This window comes from Bombus huntii, chromosome 14, assembly GCF_024542735.1.
Source record: "Bombus huntii isolate Logan2020A chromosome 14, iyBomHunt1.1, whole genome shotgun sequence".
Classification (NCBI taxonomy): domain Eukaryota; kingdom Metazoa; phylum Arthropoda; class Insecta; order Hymenoptera; family Apidae; genus Bombus; species Bombus huntii.
Genome location: NC_066251.1, coordinates 4,814,634 through 4,835,191, shown reverse-complemented (window position 1 = coordinate 4,835,191; position 20,558 = coordinate 4,814,634). Strand labels below are relative to the sequence as shown.

At 41.0% G+C, this 20,558-nt stretch overlaps 1 protein-coding gene across 4 annotated transcripts in view; it reads right to left on the bottom strand.

Moving 5' to 3' along the window:
- Nucleotides 1–16,261, bottom strand: part of LOC126873490 (uncharacterized) — a 34,513-nt gene extending 18,252 nt beyond the window's left edge. Inside the window, exons 1-4 of one of the 4 annotated variants that reach the window (XM_050634375.1) lie at nt 15,891–16,261; nt 13,884–13,936; nt 9,987–12,860; nt 9,413–9,643 (exon numbers count right to left, since the gene is read on the bottom strand). In XM_050634375.1, coding sequence (XP_050490332.1) covers nt 9,413–9,643; nt 9,987–10,296 — 541 coding nt within the window. In that variant the 5' untranslated portion in view covers nt 10,297–12,860; nt 13,884–13,936; nt 15,891–16,261. Of the gene's footprint in view, nt 1–9,412; nt 9,644–9,986; nt 15,702–15,890 lie in introns of those variants that run through there. The other 3 variants (XM_050634374.1, XM_050634376.1, XM_050634377.1) reach the window with 3 other exon arrangements.
- Nucleotides 16,262–20,558: the final 4,297 nt, after the last annotated feature.

Sequence of the window (20,558 nt, the reverse complement as noted above, 5' to 3'; positions counted from 1 at the left end):
ATTATCTTCCTTCTTTTTTCGAATTATGTCCGATCGAGTAATAAATTCCATTTCTTTAAAAATCGTGGTATTTTTGATACAAATAATAGTATTTTTAATTCTTAACGAAGTAACAGAAATGGATAAGTCTTCGCGTTTCTGACTCAATGGAAGTAAATATTAATTTTGTGAATTACAAAAGAGAGAAGTCAAATATCAGTCAGTTCGAAATCTGAAAAAATATAAAAACTTATCGAACCATATTGTCTTCGCAGCTGTTTTTTAATCTTACGGCTCGTCGACGTGTCGATTAGATCGTTGTTTCTTAAAAACGTCGCAACGTAAACTGCAACGAAAAATGGCATTCCCTTGACTGAGGTGATCGGCGAGACTGAAAAGTCTTCGTTGGGAATATAAAGAGGGCCAGTCGATAGAAGCGCACACGAGCCTCATTTCGCCGCGATTCGGCCAGTCAAAACGTCAGAATCTTAAAACACGACAAACACTCTGAAATAACGATCCGAGCCACCCTCGGCTACGAGCTTCGCCGGTAAACAGGGGAGTTTTTAACACTGCATGATCCCTGGGCAAACTTAGGGTGTACGCGAACGTTCTCTCGTGTCTTCTCGCGGTGTGCAAATCCCTGTCGTGTAAATGGACGTAGACTATCGCGAGCCCGTAAACACGCGGCCATTATGCTTTTTCCTTGCCGTCGGAGGAGAAAAGAATCTGCCGGCGATTCTTTTTATCGCGGTCGAAATACCAAAGCCGAGGGACTCCGTGGAAAGTAATTCCGTCGGGATTATCGAAGTCGAAGCGATCTTTTTTCTCGAACGAAAAATGTCTGGAAAATGAGCTATTCCTAAACCGTTTTGTGGACCAAACGTTTGAATGTTAATTAACGAAAAATAGCAATTAAAAGTGATTAGAGATAGATATTTGTGAATATTTACCGTATAAAATTCTTGTGCCCATATTACATGCGTTATGCGAAGCATTTTGAAATTTCATTGTGTATCATAATCATATTAGCAAAATTTAAAACCAGTCTGAAAATTATTGAAATATTCAAATCACTCCAACTATTAAAGATAGTTCTGATTCTAATTTGAAGCTCGAAAAAGATCCTCCAATCCACATATATTATTTCGCATCTATCCACGGAATTCTATCTTCCGACGTTCAAACTTGTAAAGAAGTTTACCTTTAATTACCAACAACGCTACGTAATACACCGGCGTTTGTTAGAAACGATCCGCGAAGAGGGAACGAGCGCAGATATACACCGAGACAAGCTACAAAGGGAAAGAGAAAGAGAGAAAACGAGACGAAGCTGGGCCTCGTTCACGGGTAATCGAAGCGCAACGATAGCGCGAGCGAGGAATCTCTCAGGCAGGACACGTCGACATCGAGTCGAGGATTCATCGGAGCGAGAGCACGGCGTACGGTTGAAAAGGGCCAGGAAAAACGTGGAGAGCGTGGAATTAGCATATGTAAAAAGAAACAGAAGGCCGGGTCCAGGCGCGTACGACGAGAGGAGCGGAGACCAGCAGGAAAAATAATGTTTAATCGGTAGAAAATCTCGGTGCAGTCATCCGCCGTAGAACTGTTTCTCCCTCTCGCTGGCCAAGCCCTCCCATCTCGTGTCTCCTGCGTGATCCTTTACTTGAGAGAGGGCTGGATTTTTTAATTTTTAATTGGGAAAAAACGTCGCTGAGGTGGTCGACGAAATCCACCGAATCTCTCTGTGAATTTCGACGACGTTTCTCCAACCCTTCGCTCCGCGCTGCCGATTTCTTGGTACCAGACAGGTCTTTTCACGGCTTATAAATTTATTCGTTCGATACGAATCTGATTAGGTACACGTCTAAATTCGCGGTGCAAGAGAAATCAGGATGATTCTATGATTCGAAGTAAAACGAAAATCAAGAACGACGTGATTGTATTAGGGGGCTCATCTCCTTGGAAAATTGAGTTTAAAAATTGGAAGGCTCGTTATAAAAAATGATCTCTTGAATATATCTATAAATCTGATCTTGTTCTATAAAAATCTATTCTGTTTGTCGTGGAATCTACAATTTTATGATTTAATGAGGCATAATTCTTCTCCGATATAACTTGCAGAAACATTCATAGAAATCATGTAATACGATGAATACTGTGTTTAAATAAGGACAGAAATACATTAAAGATGCTGAAACTTTATTTAGCTTTCCAGAAAGAAGCTCATAAGAACAACCTTTAACCGATTGTTTAGTCGCATCTAGTTTGAACTATAGCAAATTCGCGTATAGTTGGACCACGAAATTGGGTCTACGGTATATTTCTAACCGTCGGTTACAAGGAGCAAGTTTCTTCGGAGGAATTTACTTTGGCAGCAGGAACGAAGGGCAGGCGATTAATTAGAATAAGAGGGTGAGCGTTGTAAGTCACGCACGATCGAAGCGAAATTTCGGCAACGATGGTCGCAACAGCTGTTCCATGATCGCGGGAGTGGCGAGATTTGGAGGTCTATGAAAAAGAACCTCGACCCTCTTCAACGTCGACCGATCTTTACGACTTATTAAATCATTTCCACGCGTCTCTAACTTCGCTGAAGAGTTGAAAGTTCAGAGGAATATAGTCGAATGAAATGAAAGTTCCGTTCAGAGTGGAATCTCGAGCAACAGGAGTGTTTTACAATTCCACAAAACGATAGTTGAAGGTTGATTGATAAGAGGAATATTTCGTCCACTTTCTTCTTGAAAGAATTTTTGAGAAATGCTGCGATGAATAACAATTGGAAGAAGAATTTATAAAGGAAACTTTAGCCTCTATGAATTATTTGAGAGATTGTCGAGAATAATATGAATCACAATCTGAAATAACAAGTTACAATGAATGACAGTTTAAAAACGAACGTTTAAAAACATTATCACCCACAAAATCTTTCAGCTTTTTAACAGGAAATAAAGAATCTTTAGAGAACTTAACCATCTACGAATTATACCACGACAGTCATTGAATTAGCCTAAAAATAATTACTGGTAATAATGGAAAACCCTCTACGATGAATGACAATTGTACGAAGAACCTCCAAAAAAGCTTACCACCTTCTAGACATGGAACCAGCTATCCTAAATCACGATCTAAAACATCCCCATAATAATAATAATAGCAAAAAATTTTCTAGAAATACTACTGTGAATTTCTTCGAATTGCAGAATTACTTAAAATTACACGAACCATCTACGACAACGTTACGACAATGACAATGACCTCGCCGATACCGATACGAAGAATTTTTTGGAAACGTTCCAATCAATAACAACTGTCCAAAGAAATCTTCAGTAAACTCTAGCACCCACGATCCCTACCACCTTGCACGCAACGAGTCAGCAACCCAACTCAAAGATGATGAGATCGACGAGTAAGGGTTGTCGAGAATCGCATGAATCACGGGCTAAAACAGCCCCACTAACAACACTAGTGGTATGAGTAGCAGGAGGAAGAGGAAGCAACGAGGACGAATAGCGAATGCAATGCGCGAGGACATCGGTCAGGATCTGGCCTGTCGATAGTTGGAGCTTTGCCTCGGATTCTGCCGCCTCCAGCTCGGGGCCCGAGCACGTCATAAAACACAGGTAACTCCGGTATTTATGTCCGTCGTTTTTACGGGCGTCGCTGGCCACCGGCTCGCAGAGGCAGCCGAATCGCACACACGCGCGCTCGTCTCGCCGCCGCCTCGTGACTCTCTCCTAGGCAACAAGAGAGAGCTTCGCGCTAATCCCTGTCGGGAACGAAAGGGGTGGCCGAGTGATATACGCCTCTGCGCCGCTATGATAATATCCCCCCTGTCTCCACCTGCGAGCGACCGGGACCACCCTTTTGTTTCGCGACTACCATCCCGGGTGCTCGACGAGACTTTTCTCCGCTAGAACTCCCACGTTTTCTGACACTCTAAGATTCGTTTGAGAAGACCTGCAGATTCGAGAATAATCGTGAACCCGCTAAAAGATACGCGAAACTTTGCAAACTATGACGGTGAGATGGAAGAATGTTTGAGAAATATTATGACAGATTTATTTGAGATGCGATCATCGATTTGTCGGTTGGCTTTGATAGTTTTGTTCAATTTTTCCATCGTGCCTGATTAGTAGACTGCGGATATTTGTGCATCCATGGGGAATATGAAAGTGTAAAAGTGTGCAGAATGCACGTATTATGCGAACATATGCGTAATATGTAAAATAATATGGTCGTTATAATATTTTGTGGGTAGAAGAAATTTCTATACAGACTCCAATTTTCTAGTTAAGTTCATGGAAATATGAAATTGCATAAACGTTCGCGGTATACTGATTATTTAATGACGCGTGTCTTCTATGCTAATTTTTAACTGTGGAAGTTAAGGGATTTCGGGCCCTTTTGAAAGCTCTGGAAATTATGGTGAAAAGATAGAACTCTATCTGAGGTACATTTGTCGATTGTTAAATGGTTTCGAGAACATTGTTACATAGATATTATATGTATACAGGGGTATTATCAACTCTTCTATTTTTTAGGATGATGATAGTTACTCTAGGATATTAATAGTACACAAAAGTTCACTCTGGCATTCGTTAACATCTCACTTAGGTGCTTCTTTACAAATTTAGTTAACTTAGAACGATTACGATCGATATTTAAGAGGAACTACATTGTTTTTCATACTTCAATTGACGTGTCGTTTTATTCTCTATAAAGAAGTGCTTGAGTCTAATAAATGTAAGGATTCTTTTTTTAGAAGAATCTATTTCCACCAATTTTACATAATATTAAAGAATCTGAAAGATATCCTGTATATTGTAGTCATTTATTCATCACCACATGTGTGACGTTTTGGAACTACTGTAATTTAGATTCAATTTCAAGCTGCGAAGTATATAACACGCACTTGAGAGATAAGGTTACTCTATAAAGAATCTTTCATATTTTTTAAATTTCAATATCTACATCATCTAGCGTGAAGTTTGAACATTCGCAGGCATCTATAGTATCAGGGAATACTAAAATATTAATGGTACTATTAGTTAGGTGTTTCCTGGAGAAACGATTCTTTCTCTATCGATTAAAAGGACTGATTCGAATTTTTGCGAACAATGTTCGGTGGCTCGCCTTGACTAAAATCATTCCTCATCCGCAGTCGCAGTATTAAATTGGCATGGCGAAGCCCGCGAGCGAGCACGGAACAAATATTTACCCCAAAATGGTCAGTGAGCGCGGGCCACGTGCAAAATAACGGAGGCGAAAAAACGGGGAAAAATGTACACGGAATCCGTATATGAAGCGGCCGCTGCGACTCGTCTCTTCGCGGTATTATGCGCGATACACGACGTGACTCGCCTGCAAACATCATAAATTTTCCATTTATTTAGCAAATCTGTTTACCCGACTCCGTAGATGATAACGATTGTTATCGGTGTGTTATCGGTGATCGGTGATCGGTGATCGCATATTTTCCAGCAGACCGCCTGAAAAACGCGTGACCATCGACCGTTTTGTTAAAGTACGACGAACATATCACGGTCACAGGTGGAAATTATTCTGTGGAACAGGAAATTCGAAAATTTTCATTCGTTATACGAGAACGATTATTCGATGAAACCTTGCTTCGTTGTTTCAGATTGAGGTGGAAGTAACGTCTGGTGTTTTTTTACAAATTTTTCATTTCTCTTGCTTTCCCTTTTTTCGTATTTTGTTATCGATTTCCTTTTGAAGATGTAAAAAGCATGATAATATTTGCTTTATCCGGCATCGTGTTCAGTTTTAAAAACAGGATAGTGGGAATGCCAGAGGCTCGAGTCTATAACTACATTAGCTACTCGATAAAACAGACTACGGTCCATCTGTTCCTCAATTTTTCCAAATGAATTATTCAAGCCAGATTCTTCAAATCTGACAATTTCAAAATTGCAAAGTTTCATGAAAAATGGAGATATGAACCTGAAGATTTTCTAAGATCCAGTACGATAATATTTTTCTACTTTATTGAAATAGGGACAACGAATTACATTAATAGTAATCTCACAGAAAACCGTTAGAAAAAATTAAATTCGCAGAAGACATCTCTATGACAAAAAGATTTTCCTGAAATTTCATAAAACTGTAGGATCTAAATTGAACAAGAAATAATGATGAAAAAAATGTTGAACGTACTCCTGAAGCTGCCTTACACAATTACAACGTCGGAGAAAAGAATTCAATAACAGGAATTATTTTAAAAAATTGCAAATAATACATTGCGTTAATGCGATCCTAGTTTCAATAAGTTATCGACTTCATTCTTCAATAAGAGGCCAAAGAATATTTATTCTAACCGCCAAAAAATCAGAAAAAAAGATTCACGTATAACTAACATCTTGGACCTGAAGGGAGGAAAATTTGCCTATGTATCGCAGCGTGCACGAAGAGGAACTACGTTAGAAGGGAATATTTCCGGCAGATTGGAATATCGGAGTTTCCCGGACACGCGGAAAACAATCTTGCATGATCCGTCACCCTCATAGAGGTTCTAGAAGCAAATCGTTGCGTTCGGCTGGTAGTTAGGGGCTGCCCGTAATACAGTAATGAGGGCTTACTGCCATGGAAACCAAAGCCGCTTACAGCCAACCACTCTACTCCCAACCACCCCCTGCCACCCCTTTGTCTCTCTCCCGCTCTATCACTCTGACCCGTCCTATTCTCTGATTTCCTATATATCCGCGATATCCTTCTCATCCGACGAGTTTCGCGAAAAAATTGTGAAAACCGTTCATGGACGTCCATTGTTTCTCCACGTTGCGTTGGTTCGTTCATTTTTTTCCCCACGTATCAGAAAAGAAGATCGAGGGAAAAGCAGTAAGAGGTCTCATCTTTCCCGGATGCTGGTTGTCTTCTGAGAAAAGTGAAATTTAGTTCTGCATGCTGGTCGGCTCTGTTGATACAGCTTGTCTTTAATCTGAATTTATCTTGTACCTTTGAGTGTTTCGGCCGTGTCTTGTACACGATATGAACAAGATTTGATGGTAATTGCGTAGTTGGAAAGTAAATTGCAAGAGAAGGAAGATTTTATTATCCGGCTTTAGGTATTCCTCGTTTTAAACTCACTATGTCGGAGGCAATTATCAAAAATTCAGAAAGTTACATAGGTAATAGATAGCAGGGAAAAAATGTTGAATTAATAAAAGGTTATATACATCGAATGGATAAATAGACAGATATATAAGAAGAAAGAAGACTTAAAATTTAATAGAAGACTAATAAAAGAGGCGAAGATATCCTTAAAATACATATATTCCAGACATAAAAGAATATGAACATCGATTTTGATCATTTTAGTGGCCATTCAAATTGTTCAATTTCTTCGAATAAACCGCCTTCAACTTTTATTCGTTCGTACTAAAAACTCATTCCTGAAATAGTCAAAATATCTGTCTTGCTAGTTAACTTCATACTTTCCTTTGTTAATTTCTGTAGTAACAAGAAGATAAAGGAAACGAACTTCTGTACCTCTTGTCACGCCGCAAATAGCAAATTTTTGCAAAAACTGCCTCTGTAACGTTTCGTCGTACCTGTAACATCTCGCCACCTTAAGCATCAAACGAGAAACGACTTGATCGTACAAAGTAGCATCAGCCCTCGATCTTTGATTTCCCGAAGGAAGGTGGAAATATTTGGAAATTTACTTGCTCTGCTGGCCGATATCGTCGTCGACGATTCGGGACAGGGGTGATCCATAAAAACGGCTGGCATTTAAACCACCGTTTAAGGACGATCGTCGATGTGTGCGTGTCACGGTGAACGGAAGAGAGTCGATATCGCGCAGACCCCGCAATTTCCTTTCCCAATTTGCCATAAACAAGTCGCCTCCCCTCGTTAACCTACGCTCGTGACTGCTCTCTTGAAAGTTGCTCTCGCGACGGTAAGAAAGAGGATCAGGAAAGAAGAAGACGAGGAAAAGGGACGTCGTTGCGAGTCGGTCGAATTAAAGGAATTAAAGGACGCCTCGTTACTCGTATCTCTCGATCCTCGCCACCCTCTTGGCCGGAAAAAACGGGCCAGGTCCGAAGGGAGAACGACGAAACGCAGGGTGAGCAACTTGCTCGTTCTCCTTTCTTAGCTCGATCCTTGGTCGCGAGAGAGCGTTTGCATTAAGAGACCGTAATGGCAGTGATTATTAGGCTGCATTATTCAACTCCGACCTATGGGCCTCTGATTATTTTTTTCTTTCCCTTCTTATATTTTTTCTCCTACAACCGCCCACCCCCCATCCCGCCTTCTCCACGTTTGTCGAAGGAACGACTGAATTATTGAGTCGCGGGAGGCGAGAATTAAAAAATCTCCGGCGACGACCGGCCGAGATATCGAGAGTCACGGAGACGACGACACTGTTTGCCGGTTGAATTAAAAATGAGGATGAAACGGAGGGGCCAGCTGGCTCTCCTCGCCTCGCGTCCGAGGAAAAACGAGGCCATCAGTCGGCCCACCACCTTAATGTACCGACTACTGAATGATTTAAGACGCCGACCCCCCCCCCCCCTCGAGAAAGATTCGCCGAGCTGCATCGGCTACGGTTGATCGAATTTTTTCAATCGCTCTTCCTCGAGGGGCCCTCGCTTAATTGTCTGCCCGCCTGAAGAACGCTCAACGGAGGGATTCTTAAGGAAAGTTGGAAGAATTAAGAGCTAAATTTCTGAAAATTCTTTCTTTCCACGTCTGTTTCACGAGATCTTTAACTATATTTGTTCTGGGCTATATTTCTTCGACTATGTCCACTTTTTCTTTTTACCATTAGATAATATGACTCACTCGTGCCGATCAACCCCATAAATCAGAATGCATAAAAGAAATGAAAATTGATAGAACTATTTTTCTTCAATTGACTTTAAAATTTGCGATTATTCATGCTGTGCCTTTACGATAAAAAAATTCATGAAAGCGAGAATTCTTTTTTAACGTGTTGAATATCGATTATGTGTCTGGATACAGTGAAACTGATAACTATATGAAAGAGTTTATCGATTTGACTTCTACGTTGTTCATACATGAGATGCCCAATTTTTACAGGTTCCTACAATACTTCACTGAGCCGTAAAAAATATTCAAAGGTAACTTCCAAAGGAGGATTTAAATTGTATACGAATTCTTACCTTTACAATAGTGTACGATAATACAGATTTATCTACAAAGATAAGAAAATTTATCGAGAAAGAATATCAGAAAGTCGTAACAAAATTGAACATTTTACGCGTTATAATCTAATATATCTATAACATAACATATATGAATTTATTAAGAAAGGGTAAGTCGAAGATGTAGAGAATTAAATTCCAATAATCATTTTGCGATACCTCTTCGCTTAAGTTATGACGTAAATTTGTTTTTCTTATATGGGGGAAGAAGTAGAGGAGTATAAAATATGGAAATATCTTACCTCTTCCGCTTCTACCGACGAACCTAAGATCGTTGAATTTCGCCACCTGGTTCTTCATAACCGCCGTGGAATTTCGCAATTCCGCGCAGCAATTTTCATCATTTCCGGCACGCACTGTCACCAGAGTCCCATCACCGACCTCGCCCAGAGCTACTACCTTGAACGCTACCGGAAGTGTCTTGTTTGACCGCCAATGTTGCGGTAGCACCGTACAGACCACGTGTGGCGAGCCTGTTGACAATAATCGCCGAATCATCAACAAATGAAATTCTAACACAAAATATAATCGTACATTAATTACTAAATTAATAAATTACTAAATTAAAAAGATCTAGGTTTTCACCGATCTACAGTACTAAAACCCAATGAAATAAAATGCCAAGATTTTTCGAACAAAAATTATATCCAATTTTATCTCTACGCAGAAATTTCCCAGTATGCTCCTAATCTTAAAAACTAACTATTAACCCTTCCGACGAGAAATTAAACAAGAAGTAAAATTAAGAAAGCTAAACACCCACTGGACAACGAATTTGTAAACTTTCCTAAACGAAAATTAATCGATATTTTTTACCTGTTCGCACAAGTTCTCCAGGATGTTCAGCAAACAGGCCATCCAAAGTTCTCTCGGCGAGCAGATCCGCGGTGAGTGCATAATCCGGTATATTATTTCCACCAGTGGATCCTTGTGGAGGGACCTCGTTGGCCAGGTGCATTCTTCTCCTCGATGACGAGGTCCTGGTTCTCCTAATTCTCCCGCCACCGATCTGATGCGTCGAGTTCCCTTGATGGTCCTGATGACCGTTTCGAACCAATCTCGGATCCGGATAATCTAAGCCTAGAGGCCGATCCTCGGGGCGTGCATCTCGTAAAGGATTCGTCATGAGAACAGGCTCATTGGACTCTTTTCCGGAAAGATCCTCCTCGCCGACAAACCTCGATGAATTCGACTCAATTTTTTTCTACTCGATCGGCCAGCCTTTCCTTTATTAACTCCGATCCATCGCACGCTCTATCAAAAATTCGACAGTTTATCTTCTTTATTTTTATTTGTTATTGTCGAAAATGTATCCAACGACTAACGATATCCAATGATAATTAAGTTCCGTGGTAAAATTCAACTAATAAAGCAGCATCTCTTTTCTTCTTTATTTTGACACGTAGCCAAGCCTTTTATCTTTTCTATTTTTGTCTTTTATAATCAAAGTGTGCACGCAATGTATCCAGTGATAATTAAGTTCTTTATTAAGATTAAACTAATAGAGTAGATCGATGATGGTCATTATTTCGGTAGCAGCTGATTAAAGATAAATTTCCGGTTCCTTCGGTGGCACGCGCACAACTTGGTCGGCCCCGCGTGGCCCAGGATCCTTTGATCCTTATTTCATTATCCCGCGACAGGGCCGAGGCAAGAGCATCCGTTTGCAAATTCTTCCTCTCGTCTCGATTGCCAACTCGCGGGGAAAATTCGTTTTATTGAAATCGACGTCGTCCCTCGTTTCTTCGTTTCTTTGAACGAAATGCACCCCACTATGTGATTCGACGGAAGTGAAACCAACCTTGACTATCTCTTCTGCTACTCGCGTTCATAAATGAATAACAACGATTCACGATAATACACTCACTCTGAAATCTGGCTTCCAGTGTTCCGCGGTCGATCGAAATTACTCCACGTTCATGTCACATCAGCACTTCTGCCCGACCATCTAACAGGTGTTAACTCTGCACCCGGGATCCTCCGAGCCAAACCGCGGCACAAACCTCACGTTCGCACATTATTCTTCCGGAGAATTCTAACTCCCATACACCAGGTTTTATTTCAAACGACAAAAGATTCGGGGATTCACTTTCCGAAGACTTTACGAAAGATTCAGGCATCCATTATTATACATAGGAATCATCAAATCAGTCACTACACAACACGTTTCTTCGAACAATAATAGTCACGAATTTAAAATAAGTTCGAGATCTTTAGTCTCGCCAGATACGTTCCATGTATTCGCCGACGATCATTTCCGCTGTCTCGATAATAATTCAATCCTTTCCTCAACAGCATGACACTTTCTTAACATTTTTCAAGACATAATGACGTGACAGGGGAGAACTATAAATTTCTTCGGTTCTGTCGCCTATCAACGATGAGACACAGGACCAGATTTCGAGAGACACCTCTTCGTGGCTGACGATTAATCAATTGTTTCTTCGGTAACGTTTCTTGGACGAGAGAGGTTGCAGTTGGCGCGACGATGGAAAATTGTAAATTCCACCGGTTTCGTTGGCTGTCAGCGATGAAGCACGGGACCAGAAGGCGAATGATACTTCTTCGTGGCTGGTACTTCGGCGGGTGGCAGCGGCAACTTCCACGGGGAAGTAGGATAGGGTGTTTAACTCGCGCGGTCTCGTTTCGGTTCGGCGGTGGAAGATGGCGGCTTCTGCGGTGGAGCCGCGCGGTGTGGTTGCGGTGTATTTTTGAGGCTGCCGCCCCCAGCCACCACCGAGACCACCCTGGCTAACCTACCCCTCCGTGCCTCTCTTCCACGCCGCCGCCACCACCGCCTGGCCGTACTAAGCGACTGGTGGGGGTTGGTTTTTCCAAGCGGTGGGGAAAAATCTCTCTCTCCTGCTGCACCCTCTTCCACGATCCTGATGCTATACTCCTGCTGATCGCGACTACCCGATGACAACACCCGTTGCTTCTCTTTTCCTCTCCTCTGTTTCACCGTTTGTCACGCGTTTCGTAGAACAGTAGAGAAATCCCTTTGGCCCCGAAAAATACCCTCCGATGAACACACAGAATTTCTTTCGCTTTCCAACGGCCTCTCCTCTCAGCGAAATTCGAATTTACTTGGTCATTATAGACGATGATTAGTCACGAGGTCATATTTAATCGCAGTTTCGTCTGTTTCCGCGTGTCTCGATTTATAGGATCCACACCATTGAATTCGCACTGAGAATAATTCCTATCCTTGAGATCGTTAAAAGGATTCATCTTTGTGAAAATTGACGGCTCTTTAACTGCACATTACCATCTTCGACGCTCTAATCTTTTCATAATATCACCTGCTCGCGTTACAACTTTCCATAATGACACTTGCGTGTAACATCACTCCGTTGCTTATTTCAAAGTCGTCCATAGAGTTCGAGTTCTTTACTTAAGAGTGCCGTAGATCAGAGCGACAGCGAACGCTTATCCAAAACACCACACGATTGCCAAGCGCGGTTTCGAGGTCCCGAAATGAAGAAACGAAATAAAAAGAAACTCGTTCCCTGGTCTGTAATTACTGCGCGGGTCGGCCGGATCGTTTCCACGTTGCGGTCAGCCGGTACACCGATAACGAGGTTGCCTTTCGGCTTCCTTCTACGCCTCTCGTTCGATTGTCTTTTTTTCCGGCCGTTTCCTCGTCGAGTCTTTCCTGCTTCCGTCGTTCAACGACCTCCCCGCGCGAGACTGCAAAACGACACTGGGAAGAAAGGGAAAACAAAGACGGCAGAAAGGTCCCTCGTGTAGTTGCGTTTAGCACCGAGAAATACGGGGGTTGCGCGATGCTTGGGGGCTCTTCGAGGGAGCAAGGCGAGCAACGAAGACAGGACGGAAGGCTGTATCGAGGAGAAAGAGGGGAATACTTTGTCTTAATGTCCCCGTCATACGTGCACCGACGACCGTTGCAACGAATCTTTCCAGATTGCTAGGGTGGATCTTCGAGTGGTCGCAATTATCGTTATTGCGACGCGAGGATAAAATGACATAGAACTCGAGGAAATTTAAGAATTAATAACAAATTGGAAGAGGGCGAAGTTTACTCTTGGCGGTAGAATCTGTGTGCTTCGAGAATTGGAAATAAATCGACTAAGAAGATTTTGAGAAAGTGAATTTAGGGAAACTTAAGAATCGATGACGAATTGGAATGATGTGCAGTTTATTCTTCGAAGAAAAGAATTTTTGTATTTTTGGAGTAAGAAACAAATTAAGTGGAAAAGACAATTTCGTTTTTTTTTTCTCTTGTTTAATTAAATTGGAAGTTTGAAGGAAATTTGAAAATTATGAAAAAACAGACTTGAGGAATCGAATACTAGCTGATAGTGTCATAGCATAATTCATAGCTGTTGAAGTAATTACTTCTAGGAAAAGCCTACATTCTTTTCTTTTTTGTATACCCGTGACCTGGACATCGTCGTTACGAAGAAAATAGAATTTAGTGAAGCAAAAATTTAAAAAAGAGAGGCCCATATTATTGTGGCCTTGAATATGAATGTTGTTTTGGGTTACAAGGTCTATAAATAAAAGAGCTATGAGTAGATTTTTATTGCTGTTTCTTGTAACTTTCAGTTAGAGTTACACATCAAAGTTAATTTTTTGGTAATGTCCTTTGTTATAAATGTATCAACATGCTCCCTATCACTTCTATTGTAATGTAACAATGCTAAAGTGAGGATCTAGATCAGCATACACTATAGCTGTACTTATACTTACTTCAATATATATTTCTATTACAAATTCATCCACGCGTTCCTCTATCAGATAACCTGAACGAAAGCAAAAGGCAATTTGTATTTGGTTAACATAGAAAAACAATTTTGTTTTTTCAAAATTAATTCTCGAATTTGCAAGAAATTTAAGGAACCTCGCATATAGATTCGAGGAATTAAATATCAATAGGTGAAAGATAATCTAGAAGAAAAGGAATCTCGTATCTTCTTTTAAAATAAGAAGTAAATTAAACGCAAAAAACAAACGAGACACGAGTACACCATCTAAGTTGAAGGATGATCTTCCTTTTTTGAAATTACTTATTTCTTTAACAAAATGAGTTCGAGAAGTTGATTGTAGGTAGATAAGGGATGATTCGGAATAAAATGCAATTTGAATATCTTCTTAAATAAAAAAGATACACGAATGCATCATCCAAGCCGAAAAACAATTTTCTTCTCCCAAAATTAATTACAAGTTTGAAAGGAACTTGAAGATCGTTAAAAAGGAGGTTGAAGAAATGAAATACCAGTAGATAGGGGATGATTCAAAGCAAAAGGCAATCTCACCACTGGAAATTAAACTACGGGCCACGAGAATGGTATCGTGTTTCTCTTTCGACCGACGACAGAAGACTATCGATCATGACGGATCTGTAGCAAGTTACGAGGATCCCTGAACGGGAGAGAGCACCCCATATAATCCTACACCCCTATGGGTAACAATGCAACGCCTCCGCGTCCCTAAATTGTCGAGTTCCCAAGATGCATTTCGTCATACATTTTGGCCCCCCGGGCGATACATCGCCTTTTTTGTGTTTCTACCCGACCCGTTATTTTCGACACCGTATACAGTGAACCGAAAGAAATGCAATAATTTCGCGATCGTCATTTGGTCGACTAATGAGGACGTTCGATCATTTATAAATATATTTCGTAATGATACGCGTATCGTATAAAATTGAAAATTAATGATCACCGATCGAACGAACAAAAATACAAATTTGTGTGAAAATCAATTTGCGGAAAATATATTATCCTCCTATCCCTTGGAATTATTCAGTTTTCCTTTAAAATTTCCGAGGAAATGTTACTATCGAACAGACGCGTCGTGCGTTGTTCTAAAATAAAATTCTTTGCGCGTTCGACACGCGAGAAACGAAGGAAATATTTCGAAAGGAGAATCGTCGCGTCGAGGGAATTTCAAAGTTGCGTATGATCCTCGTGGAAAAACGTGAATCGAAGATATAAGAGCCGAGTACTGGCGGGATACGCGTGAAACAGGCGATGGATAGGATATTTAGCAGGTTTCGGATATTTCAATAAAATCGTGGCTCGCGCTGCCGTCAGTTTTTCACAAAAAACAGATATTTAATTATATTGTTCGGTTCGACGTGATTTCGTGTAATTAAATCCTGTCTCCATAAAATTACCAGCCGAAACAGCCAAGCGACAATATTTTTCAATTAAAAGAAAAATATATTCGATTACGTGACCGGTGTCCGGTGCGTTTCGACCGGCGTTTCGCACCTCCCTCGTTCTTCATTTTTATGATCCTCTCTCTCTTTTTTTTCTCTATTTTTTTATTTGTCACGAGTCGCTCTCGGCCTTTTGACGGTAACGATATTCCATAACCCGCATCCGACACGGTCCACATAATCGGTATCGCGGCGGTGAATGCTGGACGATTATCGACGCACTTTTCCGTACAAATTAATTGGCCCAATTATCGACACCGAACAATTACCTACTGGCGACCAATTAGATCAACGCCGGTCGTTGTTCCCGCGCTGCCTGGCAAGAAATAATTGGTGCTCACGATTCCCCTCCCCGCCCCCACTTTTGCTCCCCGAAAAAATGAAAAAGTCGTTAACCAAAAACAAAAAAAAAAAATGAAAGAATAGGGAAAAATTCGCACTCTCCAAAGCAGAGAGAACAGAGAAAAAAAAGTGGAGGGACGCGTGGAGACCGATACAAACATTTAGGAATCGATCTCGATCGGAAGACTCACACTGTGACGAACCCACCCTCCATTCATCCACTTTCTATCCTTCACTTCTTCCACCAACTACAACTCACGATAAATTTAACACGATCCGCGAACGGTCCACGCAACGATACGATACGATACGATACGATACGATACAAGACATCTTAACTCGATTCTTCGACTAACGAGTGTCGTGACACTTTGATTTTCACGGCCACGAGAATGTTTCTCATGAACCAAGACTGTCGCGTGTTGGAATACGAAGTAAAAGGGGTGGGAAAGGGTAGGAGAAGGTAGGAAGAAGGGTTGAGTTGTAGAACGCTGGTAATCACACACGGTTAGCACATGTTAGACGGGGCCAATTGTCGAAAAAGGCCGCAGCTCGTCCTCCAAGACGGCCACGTCTTGGGGGGACTAGGGGGTCCTTGTAGGTGAGAGGATCGTCGCGGGGGTGGAAAGGGGTTGGAAACGATAGAGGCGGCGCCGGAGGCGGGCCGCAGTTTTTCACGAGTTTGCGCATGCGGCTACTTTTATACCCCACCAACGTTGCCGCCGCCTTGGCGTTCTTAAAGGCTTCTTAGGGTGAGTTTTGTCCCCTACAACCACGCCACCCTCCGCCAAGCCTCGCGCCAGCCACCGCGCCGGGGGGGTGGCCGGGCTTTACGCCGTTTTCCAAAGGGTTGCACCCGCGGACACGATGCTTGCGGACGATGACAGTCTCGGTGAACCTCCGGAAAGTTGAATCTTTTTGTCGATCGCGGACTCGATCGAATCCATTAATCGTGGAACTCGTTTCAGCTCTGGCGCGTGTCGCGAGCTCGAATATACCGGAATATACCGGATGCTCTGGAAAATTAGATTAAAGTAGGACTACAGGTGAGAATCGTGACGGGACTGTGGATTTTTATAAATTTATGGGAAATTTAAAAATGACGGGGCATAATATAGGAAAATATGTAAACTACGTATCTAAAATAGAATACTCGTTATACGTTTTAATAAGTAAAATGAATCTCTACTTAACCAGTTAGCTGTTGCGACCTCTTCGAAACATGTGTACCTAAAATGTGTGGTAAGAAGTAAACGACGACGAGTATACTCGTCGAAAACAGCTAACTGGTTGGTTAAGTACTATTTCTTTGGTCGTGTCGATTAAAATATAAATTTGTATAAAAGTCCAGGTGTTAATAATTATGATCTCGTCTTTTATGGAAGAACAATTTTTATGAAGAATGCTGCTCATTCTACGTCAAAACTATCTTTGCATCTGATTTCGTGGTTGAGTATATATTTTACATTCTCGAAAGCTTAACAAATATCAATAATACTGACTATGCAGATCAATATTAACATATTATTCGTTCCTCAGAAAGCATCTTTCACGTTATTCTATAATGGCTTATATTTTCGAATCTATCGAGTTATTTACCTTTTACTTCTTCTTAACCATCAATCATCAAGTGACCATACAAAAAGGATAGAGAATGTTTATGTCACTGTCAATGTATTATGTCACCTTGTATTGCGAAGTAAAATTTAATAAGAGAGAAGAAAAGTGGCATAGTATTTCTGGGATGTGGCTTGTCTTTATATGATTGACAGCGTTCTGGATATTCTGTCTCGAAAGGGTTAAGTCACTCGACCCGAGGGATCACGTGTAAGTATCATCGGCACAAGATTCCGTGCTGCGAACTCGTCGTTTATCCAACGTAACAAGATTGTCGAGAGAAACCAAAGGAGTAGCGCTAAGGAGCTGTTGGTCCGGAGGTGGGTGAAATCACATTAGCTGACAGACGCGTATTCGGGGCTTCTCACCAGGTACCAGTGGACATTGCGTACCTCGCTGAAACTGCATCGTCTGATTATTATCAAGCTATCGGTTGCAGGAACCTCGCAGTTACTAAAAAAATTCTGCAGCCATTGAACTCCATATAAAATTATGAATATTCTTCGGAAATTATATTTCTCAATGTTAGAGAAAAATAATTTCTTAGCATATTTGACATCATACGCCACATATATTGTCAATCGTAAGGTGCGAAGACACTTAATAGTTGATCAACTCCACGTTTTATCTATCATAAGGAGATAGCATTAATAATTGTACGTTTCGAAGAAAATGTTAAGAAACAGTACTTGTAATTCTCGTTCTTCTTTTTACATTTTAATTTACGCAGTTGATCAACATTGTCTCTGAACGACTCGTTCATTGGAGAAGTTAAACGAGTGTTACTTTGATACTTTACGTTCTGACACACGTATACATGCTGCAGACGAAATAACAGATATACAATAACGTAGCTAGACGATATAATAATATAAAAATATAGAAAAATAATGATAAAAATATAGAAAATATCGTCATATGTTCCAAATACTTACCTAAACTACAGTACAATTAAATAAAATATTCTACATTCCGCGAACGATCGACCTGCATTCGACGAAAGTTAATGAAAGTAGCGGTGGAATATTGTTTTACCAAACCATTAAATCTTAGAAGAATCACCCAACACCGTGATTTCTCGGCATAACGCGTTCCTCCTCTGTATCCGGAGGAAAATTGCCAAAGGAAAATGCGGGGTCTCATTTTTCGATAGCTCGAGACGGTGGTGTTTTGGGGTGAGAAACGGAAGGCCGGAGGAAGAAAGACAGCCAGGTCGCGGAGAAAATAAGAAAGCAAATTACCTAGCAGTCACCTACCCCTCGGGGTGAGGTGTCGATATGACATGTAGGGAGACAAGGGACCTACGGCTGGCAACCCCTGGGGTTTATTACAAGGGTGGAATCAAATACACCGGGTGTCAAAAAATGAAACGCCACCCTACCGCGTTCTTTCTGCACCCTCCCATCAGACGCTCGTCGGGGGATGAGGTCACGGTAACTTACGGAATGGTGGCAGGGGCTGCAGTTGTAACGGAGTCAGCCTTGGATGATTCTTCGCGGGTTAGGGGCTGCGGATACCTTCTTCCTGAATCTTTATCTTGAAGTTCGATGGTAAATTATACTGATGTTTTCGAAGCAAACTGTATTTCCAGATGAAGACCACATTGGTATACAAATATTTAAGGACAAGTCTATCTTTGTCGGTTTTCTGACATTGTCATTTGGCAACTAAAAATGTACTTTATAAAATAGTTTAAAAAGGGAACAGACCAATATATTCGAAGATGCGAACCTCTTCGAAGCAGATGATAAATCTACGATGATTCGTGGAAAACAATACTTCGTTAAATGATCACGAGGTATGTTTGACGTGTAAGTTGTTGACGAGATATTACATTTTAAGATTGCTCTCCTTAAAAGACTATCATGATATTTCGCTTGACGTTCGATTATTTTTCCATACAAGGTGAGAATTTTATTTATCACTATTTTCTTCTGTGGTTTTCAGACAGTCGTTTTTCCTTCTTCTATCCTCTTTTATCCAGAGCTTTCAGTTTGTGTCGCAACTGATTAACAGTAATGTTCAACGTTTAAATCTACGCGAAGAACGCTTCTACTCTTATCCCCATCGAGAATTTTATAGAAATAATCAATTCCGTTCCCAGCTTATTACGGAAAATCGTTGTCTCTCGCGAAGACATCGGTAGGGGCGGGATCTAAGGGGATGGTGGTGTTCTCCCTCTGCATCGTCACCCCATTCGCCGGCTTCGCGCTCTTGTTTGTTTCGTAATCTTTAAGATCGGAAGGGTTCGAAGTTCTCTCAGTGCCTGAAAATCTATTGTCGAACTTGCTGCCCCGTTCCTCTTGACATTTCATTGATAAAGTCCATCAATTACATCGACGAGTAGCCACAAGAATTAAATTCCAACCACCGTGACGAAAGTCTGAGAAAAGTAAAATTTTCCTTTCACGTGAAAAGTTTGCACGAAGAAGTGTGTACCTTTTAACGTGATGGACGATTTATTCTCATCTTTCAACGAAGAAACTTCTTACAGGACCAGGGGAAGAAGCGAACAGTGATTAAATATTATGACCAGCGCGATCTTCGAGAACGCATCTACGAAAAACGTTACTTAGGATAATTAAAAAGACTTTTTGTCGGTGGAATCCGCACTGTGGACTGCGTCACGGGAACACAATTTTCCCATTCGAGTAGCTTGATCGCTTTAATCCTATGGTGTGGAAAGTTTCATGTTCAGTTTCACAGTCAGCCGTCTATTACGTTTTCCGCTTGAATTCTGTTTCAAATAAATTCGAAAACAACGTAAAAGAATCTCCAGATTATAGAATATTCTAAAGTTCTAGAAGAATCGCGATCTTTTCCTCTTGTCCCACAAGTTAGAAAATTAAAGCAAGCGATGTTTAACGAGTCGTCGTCTGTTATATTTTCTTCTCTAATTCTAATTTCCGATAATTTTGAAAATAATCTACACGAATCATTAGAATATAGAGTATCTTAACTTTCCAGAAGATTTCTGTGATTTTTATATCTCGCTCGTTTGTTATACTTTCTATTCGAATTCTATTTCAAATAAATTCTGAAATAATCTAAATGATTCATGTAGATTCTTTCTTCTGTGTAATACTTTTTTCGATATTCTAGAAGTCTGAAAGTTAGGAACTGGACACTTACATGGCTGTTCTTTGACAATTACAAGCACGATCTCCTGGCAGTTAGACTAGCAGCCGGAATGATCCACGATGAAAATGTCTCGTAGACGACGGTAATGTCGCGTTGGACGT